This window comes from Peromyscus maniculatus, chromosome 16 (assembly GCF_049852395.1).
Source record: "Peromyscus maniculatus bairdii isolate BWxNUB_F1_BW_parent chromosome 16, HU_Pman_BW_mat_3.1, whole genome shotgun sequence".
Classification (NCBI taxonomy): Eukaryota; Metazoa; Chordata; class Mammalia; order Rodentia; family Cricetidae; genus Peromyscus; species Peromyscus maniculatus.
Window position 1 is genome coordinate 55,863,737 of NC_134867.1, and position 14,546 is coordinate 55,878,282.

Genomic DNA, 14,546 nt, shown 5'->3' on the forward strand with positions numbered 1-14,546 from the left:
TCAGGCTAAGGAGGCCCCTAAAGTACTTGTTAAGACATTACTGTTTTATCTCATGGGGGAAGAAAGACCTTCCATACTTATGTCTGTGGAAGCGCCCAATCTCTGGTGTTCAAACATTTGGAATTCTATCTGTTCCATATTTCTCAGCCCACTGTTCAATTAATCTCAAACTCTTTTGAGTTGCCCTTCATAATACCTCTCCCATCTGTCCCTTCTGTTCTTGTCAATTTGCCACTTTGAGGTTGTTGGATTCAGCTTCAGAACCGGCTATTTCTAAAACAGCCTCTCAGTGCTTGAGTTACTGACAGAATGCACCAACGATTTCTTTTCCTTAAATGTTGAGATTACTGATTTCCTGCTCAAAATCTGGAAGTGTGAAGAATTTCTGACATGCCATGGGAAAACTTAAGAAGCTACCAACTTTAATTTACTTTCATTTAGGGAAAAAAAAAGTAAAAGATAGGGCAGGGCAGGGTTGTGTTGTCACAAAATCCACTTAGGAGTTCTGTTTAGAGAATCTGAGTCTCATAAATCCCAAGTGACAGGGATAGGCTAAGTGAACACTTGGGACCAATTTGCCTTAGAAGTGGTAGAGCCACCCAGGGGCTGGGAAGTTAAAGACAAAAACCGTGGCTGTGTTTCACCAAAGGGATCATCAGTCAACAATCCCATTGGGATAGGGAAAATGTCTGTTTGGAAAACATAATTAACTCTATATAATTCATTAAGGTCTATCAAGCCTGGTTCCCAAGAAACCTGCAATTCAAATGATCCCAGAGGGTTAAATATTTAAGGAGGACTAGAATTAAGACCATAAAAATTCATAAAACTTTAGAATTTCAACCAGGGTCTTACTCATTTACAGAAGCACAAAGCCAAGATACAATGGAGTTGAAAGGGGGGCATTCACAAAATAGAGTAATCATTTGTAAATATGCTGATTGGTTGAAAGCTCTTTAGCTTAAACATATTTCCCTTAAAAGTATATATCAATGATATCGTCTACATATCCTCTACAGAAAACACTGTTTAAAACACACATTTTATAACCTAGTATAATGGCTTTGTTAACTCCCATGTTTGGGGAGTCCAATTGGATTCTGATATACTAGTCATCGATGACATACTGATCATAATAGTTCTTTTTTTTTTATCAGTATTGGAATAGTGAGTTGATAGATAATTTTTGCCAGATTCAATCTTTATACTCCATGACTATAGTGGCTTGCAGAACACCTGCCCAAGCAGAAGGTCATCTCAGCTTCAGATGAGAAGACACACTGAACCTGCTTTCCGAGAACTCCTTAAGAGAGAGAACTCTCTATGCAAATCCTGTGTCCATACTAATTTTCTGGCTTTTCAATTTTCTGGCATGTGCTTTTCAATATAAAAGGCCGGATAAAAGCAATGGGGAATCTTTTCTGTTTTACTCTGAGCAGCATAGAATCAGAACCAATTAGGAATTCAACAGATGATACAGCCAATTAGTGACAGTCACCCATGCCACTCTTAAAAATGACAAATTCAAACTTTAAGATTCCTAATATCTGGGTTGTCGTTAATTACCCAGCATGTTTATCTTTTTTTATTCCACAGTAAAATAGCTAGAGGTCTTTTTATTGCTATATCTTAACTAGTTGCTTCCAGTCTAGTTTGGTTCTGTTCTTCTCTCCCTTTTGAAGAATTTTAGAATGATTATTTGGTGCTGCCTGGTAAGCCCGCAGCTCATGATCAGAATGGGTTCTTTGAAGAAGGGAGGCAGTATTAGAGATCCTGGGTTTTACTGGTACCTGGTTTTCATCCCAGCCAGTGAGAAATAGATGGTAACTCAGCAAGTCAGCCTTTCCTTGCTCACTCATCCGTGTTTCCAGGGAAAGTAACAGATCGGCAAACCACTCAAATGCCCCGGCATCCCGGCAGATCCAATAGAAGTACATCTGTCAGGAGAGAAGGCGGGAGACTCATCGGTCCTTCTTTCCACAATGTGCTCATAACCACAGGCTACTTTATGTCCATTCAATGATTTGAGCTCAAATGGGCAGTTCTGTTAAACCACACGTTTTTCTCTACCAGTGAACAAACCGTCATACAGTGATTTCTTGATTTCTTTTGGGAGAAGAAGAAGAGGAGGAGGAGGAGGAGGAGGAGGAGGAGGAGGAGGAGGAGGAGGAGGAGGAGGAGAAGAAGAAGAAGAAGAAGAAGAAGAAGAAGAAGAAGAAGAAGAAGAAGAAGAAGAAGAGAAAAATCCCATTGTGTTTGAAAAGGCCCAGACTGAATTCAAGGAGTCAGGGTTTCTGTGGGCTGTGCCAGCCTCTTTGGATGAGGATCAACTTTCCGCACTTCTGGCTGGCCTTCTTCTGAACAAGATTAATAATCATAACTCACGGTGCCTTTCATTGCTCCCCAAAGGGGATATGCTGCTAGACCAGCCCTCTTCATCTTTACTTATGACCTAAGCTAAAGATTTCAACTCTCTTCTCCAGAGACACCCCCGAAGGGTCGGGGGGCACTAATCCACTTCACCAATCCACTTCACCGGCCACAGCCTCTGGAGAATGGAGATTATGGTAATTGCAGAAGGAAACCTCACAAGACAGAAATTTCCTCTCGGTGAGACATATCAGTGTCCTCGAAAGCCGGTGAGGAGCGGAGGCTGTGCCTGTGTGTGGACTGATGTAGTAAAACTGTTTCTGGGAAGGGATCTGTTCTTATTTACTTATTTTTGAAAACATTTTCTCCCGGTTGAGCAAATGGCAGGTGACAAGAAGCAGTTTGGGTTTGCTAAATGAAAGGCTTAGCTTTGTGCTTTGAGTTTCAGATAATTGTATCTAGAAACAAACAAACCAACAAACAAATAAACAAATGGAGACTAATTTGTTTATTCTCTGAATTCCACTCCCATGTGTCTACCCCTGACGTCCACCCAAAGGGACATCTGTGGGGCTCAACAGTGTCTGTGGGGCCTTGTCCCCACTCCAGGCACTGTCTGGTGTGTTACCAGCTGACACATGCCCTCCAATGGCCAATGTTTGCTTCCCCCTCTCTTCTGCTCTCTCCCCCTCCCCCCATCAGCTTGCAAGCTCACCATCATACAATCAGATTTATAGATGAGATTTAATTAGTATCACAAGGAAAAGAAAATCACGGAATGTATTTCATGGCTGAATATCTTGCCTATTCTTCTCAGATTTAAGCAGGTCCTTTTAATGTTAGCAGTCAGGAAGAGCAGGAGGTGAGAATCTAAGACCTCCCTCTCAAAAATCAGAGGTTGCATATTTTCTAAATGGCTTCTGCTCAGATGAAACTCAAAATATTAATCCAAGGAGAAAGACCAGTGGGTCTCAACTTGTGGGTTGTGATCCCTTTGTGTGTGTGTGTGTGTGTGTGTGTGTGTGTTTGCATATCATATATTCTGCCTATCAGATATTTACAATTCATAACAGTAGCACAATTACAGTTATGAAGTAGCAATGGAATCATTTTAACCACAACTTGAGGAACTGTATTAAAGGGCTGCAGCATTAGGAAGGTTGAGAACCACTGCCTTACACCTTAGGCACAATTACCACCTCTAAAAGACTTCTCTCATCTTCCTGGCTGTCATCCCTCCCTGGAGTACATGGTCCACCGTCCCTCCAGGTAGCTTCAAAGCAGAACAGAGAGGAGAGTGCCTCCTGCTGAATATTCCAAGAGTCCTCATGAGCAGAAGGGCGTGCCTATCTACTCACTCACTGGTTCACAAATGCTTGCACAATAATTCCTATGGGTAGGGACCAGTTTACATTCTGGAATTATGATAGTGAACAAGACAGACAGGCAGACAGGCATACAGATAGCCATATATGTAAAATGCCCATTCTCGGAATTTGTGTCTTGGAGAAGGAGGTTGATGTGTACATACATAGAGTATAGAATATGCCAGATGGTAATCAGTGCAGTGTAGAAACAAAGCGATCCAAGAAAGGTCATGGTGTTGACTCCAATGGCAAAGGCACCTCACTGAGGAGACACTTGAGCACAGCCATGAAGGGGAAGAAGTGTCAGATGGTGTTCTAGTTTCCTTCTGTTGCTGTGATAAAAACACCAGAATCAAAAGAAACATGATGAAGAAAAGGTTTATCTGCCTTATACTTTCAGGTCACAGTCCGTCATTGATGTAAGATCCATAACCCAAGCAGGATCGTGGAGCAGAAATCATGGAGGAATACTACTGTCTGGCTTGCTCTCTGGCTCTCTCACAGGCTCATGCTTATCTAGCCTTTTTTTTTTTAAATAAAGTCCAGGACCATCTGCCCATGGTGGCCTGGGCCATCTTGCATCAGTTAATCATCAAGACAATTCCTCACAGATACAGTCACAGACCAGCCCGATCTAGGCAGTTCCTCAGTTGAGGCTTCTTCTCCTTTCGTATGACTTAGGCCATGTGGACTTGACAGTAAGGTCTAACCAAGACGCTTCACCCCTTGTGGACACAAAAATATCACTGTGAAATCATATCCCCAAGATCTCATGTTAATATCATAATATAAAACACAGCCTGCAGTTAAAAGTTCCACAGTATTTGAAAATTCCAATGCTTTAATTAAAAGTTTAATGTCTCGTTAAAAGTCTAAACTCTCCTAATGGTGGGCTTTTATAAAAATATAAACAAGTTATATATGCTGTTATTGCAAAAGGGAAGAACTGGGAATAAAAATAACCAGATTAGTTATGAAATAAGGGGGGGGGATTCATTTACTGCTGGTGGGACCGCAAACTTGTACAGCCACTATGGAAATCAGTGTGGAGGTTTCCCAGGAAGATGGGAATTCATCTACCTCAAGATCCAGCTAGACCACTCTAGAACATATACCCAAAGGATGCTCCATCCTACCACAAGACACTCACTCAACCATGTTCATTGCTGCTTTATTCATAATATCCAGAAATGAGAAACAACCTAGATGTCCCTCAACAAAAGAATGGATCAAGAAAATGTGGTACATTTATGCAATGGAGTATGACTCAGCCATTTAAAAAAATGAAGTCATTTAATTTGCAGGCAAATAGATGGAACTAGGAAAAATTATCCTGAGTGAGGTATCTCAGACCCAGAAAGATAAATATGGTATGTATTCATTTATATGCACATATTAGCTGTTAAGTCAATGATAACCAAACTACATTCCATAGAACCAAAGAAGGTAGGCCTAGAGTAAGGAACTGGAGGGTACAGACAGATTTCATTAGGAAAGAGAGATAGAATGCATAATTATGGATGGATGAGTGGCTGGAATTGGAGGATCAAGTGGAGAAGAAGATGGGGAGGAGGTTGATGGTGTGAATATACGGAGACAGCTAAAATTAAGGGCCATTTGAGGGACAGGACATTTGAGGATAATACAGAAGAAAGTTCCTAAAATATACACAAAGACTCAAAGCCAGACAACCAACTCACTCTCTCTCTCTCTCTCTCTCTCTCTCTCTCTCTCTCTCTCTCTCTCTCTCTCTCTCTCTCTCTCACACACACACACACACACACACACACACACACACACACACATACACCTCATGACTCCTCAATCTTGCACCTCTTATGCCTTCAAAATAAGCACTAGGGTACTAGGTGGGTGATCTTTATCCTCTGCCATGTTCAGCTGCTAGCTTGAGATGCAGCTCTGACCCTCTGGACCACAGCTACTATGGGCTGACCCCGAGGAAACACTTCCCAGAAGATTTCAAGAATGATGCTGATTTCTTATGAATTGTAGCTGATTCTTTAGTCCCTGATGATCAGCATCCATTGTCCTAGTGAAGCCCAGGGTTGACCTCAGTGGAATCACACCTTTTTGACAATCACAGCTGCTTCTTCAGCTCCACATGACCAGCGATCACAATTCTTGGCCAAAATACGACACGAATGGCCCATAGTCCAGTTATTAATTACATCCTTGTTATCTTCTGAAACCTCATGAGCCACGCCTGCACCATCCACATCTCCCTCCGTGTTAGCTTCCACGATCTCATAAGAGTTCATTAAGCTCTGAGCACTCAATGGCTCTTCTAGCTCAGTGTTCCAAAAATAATTTAAAAAAAAAATCAAACCAAAGCAGACAATAAAAAAATTCCAGTTTCAGAGCCCGTTCCAACCTTTCTTATCTGAAAAAATGCCCACGTCTTAACTTTCTCCATACTCTAATCTCTGTCTTTTCAAATAGGAATTGTCACTGTCCCCGCTTTCTCATGGTATAGCCTTGTGCCAGTGTTCTTAGAGCTGGAGGGCCTTTCATGCTTTTCCTCCCTTGCTATTGCCTTGTGAGTTTTCCCCTCTCTAATTGACTTATGGGGACACTGGCCTCTTTGGTGTAAGAGACAATGGAAGAAGAGTGCATTGGCCCTGTAGACGTTGCTTCAGGCAGACAAAAGAAAGAGGAGACTTTGAACAGAAGAAAGGGGGGTATTTACTTTGACTCCCTTTCATGTTTCTAATGGTGGGGACACTCACTGTGAAGAGACATCAGAGTTCCACCCCTGCATTTGGCCCAGGAGAAAGGACATGGTCAGTGGAAGAACAAGTGTCCTAAACAATGGACGGCGGCTCTGTGATCTGTGCCTTCCCCTCCTTAGTCTCCAAAAATAAAACAAACCTGGAATCAGCTCCCTGTGCAAAGCATGGCTTTGAGAATTCCACAGTAGGTACTAGTGGTCTAAAATACCCGAGGTTAAAAGATTTTATTAAGTAGAAAGTCAGTAAAATAACGTTCTGAACTTTCATGGCAACAAAAGCTACCCTACATTCTTGTAGAGACAGTGTAGGCTCAGGCGTTTTAGGAATTCATTCTGGGATCATGAGATTCTCTGTGCACATGGCCTGATACAGGCTTCACCGTCCCGTCCTTTGGGGGCACTAAAGGCCTGACCTAACTCAGCTGGGTTTATCATGGAAGTCTAGGTCTGAGCTATATCCATTATGGTGTACTCTGTCATATCTCAACACATTTTCATGTTCTAAGGCCCAACTCCTCTGTACAGGTCAGTAGCTCATGTATAACAGGTCAGAATGATCTATGGTCAGTAGGAGATAGAGCTTTGAAAAAGAATTTTTTTGAGCAAGTCCTGAAAATAAAAAAGATAGAGCTGCTAATTAATTTTTCTATTTGGCCTCATGGATTCTCCAAGCAGAGTGTACTGTTTTCAGGCTATACCATCTCAGAAGTCCACACAATGGCTCCGTTACATATATAACATGTGAGGCCAAAATTGGTTTCCCAAGAATGAATGGAAAAAGTATTTATTTATAACCCACTGCAGAGAAGGGAAGTGTTCAGGCAGGCACAGATGTAGAAATGAGAAGAACACAGCCACTAAATACAATGGACCCCTGGGGTCTGTGATCTGCCCTGAAATCCTGGCTTCGCCATGGAGGCACTGTGGAACTGGGGCAGGTTATTTAGTTCAAGCTTCTCTTACCATGTGGATAAAACATCCATACACATAGTGCCACTCATGAGGTTTCTGTGAGAATAAAAAATACGTCCCTTTAAAGTATCTGGTCAATGTCTGAGGGGTACCGTAGTGCAAAGATGTTTGCTGCCATTCAGAGCCATGAACAGAATGGGTACAATGTACTTATACCACAGAGCAAACAGGGACACTGGCCTCCCTTGGTCTTTTTCTCACTGTCTACTAAAGAATTTTAGAGATGGCCATTGAGAAGACATAAAGCCTTGATTTTGAGGACTGCTCTTAAAATTGAAACTTCAGTATGGATCAAATGACCTAGTTTTTCAAGATGATCCCCTCACTGTGGAAAGTGCATGCCAGGTTCTGTATGTGCTTAATCTGTGTGGCAGCATTCTATGGTTGTGTTTGGGAGCCGGGGTGGTGGTGGTGGCTGGGGCTTGATCTTGCTACCTTGACATTGCCTCTACCTAAGGAGCAGGGCAATGGGTAGCAGTGTGATAATACTGCTTCTATCCAAGCAGCACACCCCTGTCTCCACACTGTACAGGAGACACAATAAAGGGAAACTCCAAGCCAGTTCTGGGATGGAGACTCTGCATAGTGACAATTGTGAAAAATAAGAATGCTTATCCCTGGAAAGAGAGAGACTGCAAATGCCATTTAGAAAATGTACTATCTCCCCAGGAAATAGAACCTGCTATTATTTCTCAGGTTCTATTTTGCTGCTGTTATTTTCGAAATAATCTTGAATGAGTATAACAGTATAGAAGAGACAAAAAGAATATAGAAGAATGAGTTTCTTCTTCCATATGGGACTCTCCAATATTTAAAATGTACAGCTTTAAAGCAATACAATTATAAAATTATTTTTCTGGAATACTATTAATAAGACTAGATCAGCCACTGTAAAACACTTTTCATCCATAAGATTCTTTTTCTTAAAGCCATTATTCTGCCTGTTAACTACCTCAGAACTTTATTACTATTCTGTCATCTGGTCCATGACGAGACATCTTTGTGACTGCTCTAATTATAGTCAGTAATCCTTACTGACACATTCTACCAGTGGCAGAGTGATTATCTGGATGGTATTCTGTGGACTACTCAAAGGCATCAAAATAAAATGAGATGCAGCCTGGGATACTGACGCACACCTTTAATACTGGCTCTGGGCAGGCAGAGGCAGGTTGATCTCTGGGAGTGTGAGGCCAGCCTGGGCTACAGAGTGAAACCCTGACTCAAAGCAAAAATAAAAACAACAACAACAAAAAAAAAATGAAACAGATTATTAGATAGTGACACTTCCAGAGATTCAAACCATGTTCCAATGGAGACCCACACCAAAACAAATGGTACAGCTCCCTCTGTCTCCTTGGTCCACACGTGTACATTAGGTAAAAACAGCCACTCCATCCATGTACAAGTCAGCTACGTAAAGGCATTGAAAATCAATGGAATGAGGCATGCCTCAATGAAGACTCCTTGGGGACTTACAGGTCTAAGTCTAATTTAAGAAGTGATATCAATAACGGGAGATTTTTAAAAATTATATGTTTTATTTAAATCTCTTATAGAAGGAGAGTAATCACCAAAGCTAGAATGGTTAATCTGTCAAGGTACTGCAAGTGCTAGGGTTATCACCTTCCCGTAGGACAAGGGCAAGGCCTAATGGGGTACTGGAGTCTTTTGAGGCCACCTAATAAAAGTGGGGTGCCTATGTGTGCTTGGGAGAGGTGACTGTGGCCTGAGCCACCCTACACAATTGATTGCTGATTTCTGGGCCTGGGAGAGGTGATCAATTCCAGGCGTAGCCAGGGCTCCAGTGTAAGGGGAAGCGCAGTAAATAATTTCTCAAAGTAAACGGATTAAATTAAATGCATTTTTCATTCATTAGGAAAGGGAGCAGGCCCCTCTTTGTTTTATTAATATCTTTAAGTAGAGTATGGATTTTTGTCTTTCTTGGCCTCTTTCCCTTGTTCCCACTGGCCTGCACTGTCTTTTTATTTGAATTATCTGTTTATTATATTAGGTTAGGAACCCAAAGGCCATTTTTACGGGACACACTATAAATACCCATTATCACTGTTATCTATTATTGAGTTGATGAAGAGAGACAATTATGAAGGAATTAGATTATCTCAGCTTTTCTATAATCTATTTTATTGTATCCTGAAGATTACATATGCAGTTAAGAAAATGAACCAAATCTCCCAGTTGGCTCTTCCCTGGGAGCCGTCTCCGCGGCTGTGATATTAAGGAGAACTAAAATGTGTAAGCCAATATATTTATGTCAGCAGTCTTCCCCCTCCTTCCCCATTCACACACACCTATTTCATTCATCATTTTGACAGTTTGCACAAGCAAACTGTCCCAACTTTTTTCAAGAGTTCTTTTCACAAATTGAGTGTGATGTAGAATTAATCATAGCTGTTAGGCCGGAGTTGGAGGACTTTCATCACCATGGGGCATTTACACTCTCAGCACATGGCTTCCTCCATTTTGTACCGGAGACTTCTCACCCACCTCCATCCCTTCCCTCACCCACGGGGTCCTTGCTCTCATCTCCATTCATCTTTGTGACGTTTACGCTTACTTCGGTGCAGAAAATATCTCTTTCAGGCAACACAACTTTTACTTTCACTTTCTTCAATCAATCCAGCTTTATGCATGTGGTTAAATTTCCTCCTTGGGTAATTTGTCCCTTTCTCTTTTCCCCTCCATGTATTTTATTTTAAATTATTGTTATTGTGAATGATGTGCATGTGCACATGTGTATGAAGGTGCACGTATGTGGGTTTTTTTTTTGTGTGTGTGTGCCTGAATGCAGATCCATGTGTGTGTGTGTGTGTGTGTGTGTGTGCCTGAATGCAGATCCATGGGAGTGTGTGTGTGTGTGTGTGTGTGTGTGTGTGTGTGTGTGTGTGTGCCTGAATGCAGATCCATGGGTGTGTGTGTGTGTGCATGAGTGCAGATCCACGGGTGTGTGTGGAATTCAGAGAATGACCTTAGGTCTGTGTCTTCACCTTTCACTTTGTTGGACATCAGGGCTTCTTGTTGTCACTACATATACCAGGCTAGGTGGCCCTTGAAGTTCCAAGGATTCTCCCGTCTCTGCCTCCCATCTCGCAGTAGGAACAATGAGGTTACAGATACACAGTTCCAGGCTTGGATTTCTGGGGCTCCTGGGGACTCAGACTCAAGTCCTCACATTTGAGTGGCAAGCACTTCATTCACTGAATCATCTCCCCAACCCACTTTACATCTTTAAATATAAAGACAGAAACAAAGACATTTAAAAATGTATGCTTCAAATAGACAACGTTCCTTTATCCTGCCAAGAACCGACCTGAACCTTACTGGCTATGGGAGTACCTTTACTTAAAAGGACTTTAGAATTACATGGCAAAGGAGAAGGGTGAAGAAGCTACCGTGTAGCTAGACATAGCGACCTACACCTGTAGTCTTAGCATGTAGGAGGCAGAAGCAGGAGGATTGCTAAGTGTTTGAGGCCATCCTTGGTCATATAGTTCCAGGCCAACCTGGACTACAGTGAAAATCCCTTTCTCAAAAAACCAATGGAAGAAGGAAGAGAAGGAGGAACAGGAAGATGAGGAGGAAGAGAAGGAGCAGCAGGAGGAGGAGAGATTGTGTACAAGGGTAACAATGGAGGAAAGTTACAGCAATTTCTTTTTGCTGTGGAGTTACAACTTGCGGCTTGAACATAGAAATGTGTACCTTTATGCCAGGGGGTATTTTGCATCTAGAGGAGAAAAAAATCCTACCTAATTGCAGTTAACAATTTACACTGAAAACTTCAGCTCTGCATTTCTATGCTCCTGTTCCTCTCCTCTAGTTACGAAAGAGAACAATCTGAAAGCTGTAGCCTAGACCTGAAATTGTGAAGATGCTCTTAGCTAAATGCACACCACTTTGCTCCGCTGCACTTTCAAAATTATATAGACGCTGACAGTTTAGTGGAAGGAGTAGTATTTATATCTCAAAAGCATGTAGGCGGCTCTGACAAATATTAGTTACATAAGCCTGGTGATAGCACACACACACACACACACACACACACACACACAAACAAACACACCTGCTTCAAAGGACAGAAACTTCCTAACCCTGTGATTTAGGAGTCAGGTTTTAAGCATAATTTTCAACCTAAACTCTGAATAGCCTGAGAAGGCTGCCTCTTCTAACAGGGAGTGCTGAAGTGGACGTTGGAATCACACAGTCTGGTGCTGACTCTGTGGCTCACCAGTGCACACACATGCTACATATTCACTAATGAAGAGGAAAGAACAGGACTAAGGAGCTCACCGTGTGTTCAGACCAATAAGATGCCTTAAGAATGTCAATATAAGGAAGGGAGCAGGGTAATACAGTAGGATAGCAGAGAGGCAGGGGAAGTGGAAAGAAGAGAGGTTGTCTTAAGTCAGATGTGAGCTGGGTCCCGATGGCCGATTTGAGAGACTGGCCCGGCAGTACGAGAGTCTGACTTCTAGCAGGTGCTGAATCTATGTTGCTTGAGTGAGCAAGTGAAGGAGAGACTCACAGGCTCTGCCTTCTCTGTGTGAAGCACCATGTGACTCAGGTGTCAAGGGGATTGGGAAGCAACAAGCCACCTCCACAGGTGGGTTTCACTTGGTAGACTGCAGGATGAAGATGAAGAAGGCCTCGCTCTGAGATCCGAACCTACAGAATAGTCGCTGTTCTGCTTGCTCTGCTAAACTGACTGGGAAGGAAAGACAGGTTTGGGGCCATCGGGATGGGTAAGTGGGTAAGTGTGCTTGGGGTGTGAGCCTGATGATCTGGCTCTTATCCCTGGGATCTGTGGTGGATACAGATAACCAACTCTCCACAGCTGTCCTCTGACCTCCACAGGCATGCTGTGGCACCCACCCCCACCATACACCCTATAATAACAAATGACAACTTAAAACGAAACTAGGTTGTTTGGGTACCAGAAGGACCTAAATTCGAATTCTCGTTCTACCGTTCATTTCTTCTCTGTGCTTTGTGTCCTTCCCTGGCACAGTGAAGGTATTAGTTATTTTAATCAAGGCACTCCAATAAGAAAATTGTATCATTCTTTTTAGCTTTGGGATTGGTGTGTTTTCTCTTCTGTAAAATGGAAATAAATAGCAATCACTTACAAGAGATTGTGTGATATCAAATATGTAAAATGCCCAGCTCTATACTGGCTGGTAGAGAATGCTTGATAAATCTAGGTTGGTTCTGGTAGCACTAGCAATCTGTTAATGTCTTTGTGGATGTGATTCATATTCATATTGTTTTATGTACGTGTGCACAGGAGTTCTGTATTTCACATTATTTGCCTTTAAAAAACACTCGCCGTTTGATAAGGATTCTTGTTTCTTCATTGGAGGAAACAGGAATCCCAGCCCAAAGAGATGAACAGAAGCATTGCAGGCAGTGTTTCTTTAGTTCCTGGGAGAGCAGGATTCGAGTACAGAGATTCTCTGATCAGAAACAGTGGAGATGAGGAGATGGCCTCGTTAGTCAAGTGCTTGCCTTGCAGGTGTGAGGACCTGAGGCCAGATCCCCAGAATCCACATAAAAACCCAGTCATGACAGTGTGCACCTGTGATCCCAGTAAGACAAACAGATCCCTAGAAGCTCACAGGCCAGACAGCCTGCTAAGGAGCAATCCTGTCTCCAACAGAAGGTAGAGATGCCTGAGGACTGGTATTTGGGTCTTTATTCTGACCCTGATACACACGTTGTGTACACAGGCATCTGTGCTTGAAACTTGAATCTACAGGTGCACTTACATGAGTGTGTGTGTGTGTGTGTGTGTGTGTGTGTGTGTGTGTACAGAGAGACAGATAGATAGACAGACAGACAGGCAGGCAGGCAGATAGAGATCCTATAGTAGTGTGCATGTGGGTTGCAGGGACATGTCTACTATGAGTTGACTGTGTCATAGGAAGAACTGGATGGACCTGGATCTGGATTCTTCCTTTGATTGTCTGTGCATTGTTTAGCAAGGTCACTTTACATCTAAACATCAATTTCTGTATCCTGGAAAAGGAACTTAAATTGTTTTACTGTGCTGTAGTCTTGAGTGTGAAATGTTACTCACAGGATCATGCATTCAAACACTTGACCCCCAGCTGTACGATCAGCCAGCTGTAAGATCCAATGGAAAATATACATCCATCCCCTGTCACTTTGGACCTCATGAAGCAGCCAATTTTACTCTTCTTTCTTAGTGGGGGAAGGCACCAGTTTTCGAGCTTTTCAGTCACATTTCCCTCAGCACATCACAGAACACAATTCCTGAGTAGGTAGCAGATGTAGGAAGGTTCTGTGGCTAAATGTGGTTTGGAAGAATGGAAGGAACAAGACTTCCTGAGATTCTTTTCTGCAGACCCTGTCTGAGAGGGTAGCAGATACTGTGAATCTTCTCTAATGGAATGTTGAAGGACCATCTCTTAGGTTTTATGGGGCCACAAAATTCTTTTCAACAGATCCTGCATACAACTAATGTTCCACAGAACACACACTGTGCTGCCATGTGAGTGTTAAATGCTCACCACAGGCTCATGTGCTTGAACACTTGGTCCTTAGCTGTTTTAAGAGGTTGTGGGATCTTTGGAAGGTGGGACCTACCTACAGGAATTGGATTGGGGGGAGGAGCTTAAGGTTTATTGCTGTGTCCTGCTTCCTGTACAGCCTCTGCTTCTTGGCCTGTTAAGTCCGGAGCAACCGCCTCTTGCATGCTCCTCCTGCCACAGAGCCGTCCACGACTATAGCTTCCTTACCACGATGAGCTAAATCCTCACATCATGATCCAAACCAAGTCCCCTGTCCCTTGTTTCTTGTCAGGTATTTGGTCAGAGCAATAAAAAAAGATAATGACTCGACGCTGGGGTTCACTTAATGACTTTGGTGTCTTCCTTCGGTCCAGTGGGAAACCATAACCAAAGGCTGCCCCGAGCAGGCATGGGCAGGACAGGATCAGGTCTAAACTTGCCAAGTGTCCTGCTCCCTCATGTGTTTCAATGCTCTGTGTTCACACGGTGTCCTGGCTTGTTTTATGTCAACACGATGCAAGCTAGGGTTAATCTGGAAGA

General features: G+C 42.7%; 1 protein-coding gene across 1 annotated transcript in view; it reads right to left on the reverse strand.

Moving 5' to 3' along the window:
* Positions 1-14,546, reverse strand: part of Nox3 (NADPH oxidase 3) — a 61,957-nt gene that overhangs the window by 12,893 nt on the left and 34,518 nt on the right. The window contains exon 11 of the mRNA XM_006978063.3: positions 1,791-1,937. Coding sequence (XP_006978125.2) covers positions 1,791-1,937 — 147 coding nt within the window. The remainder of the gene's footprint in view (positions 1-1,790; positions 1,938-14,546) is intronic.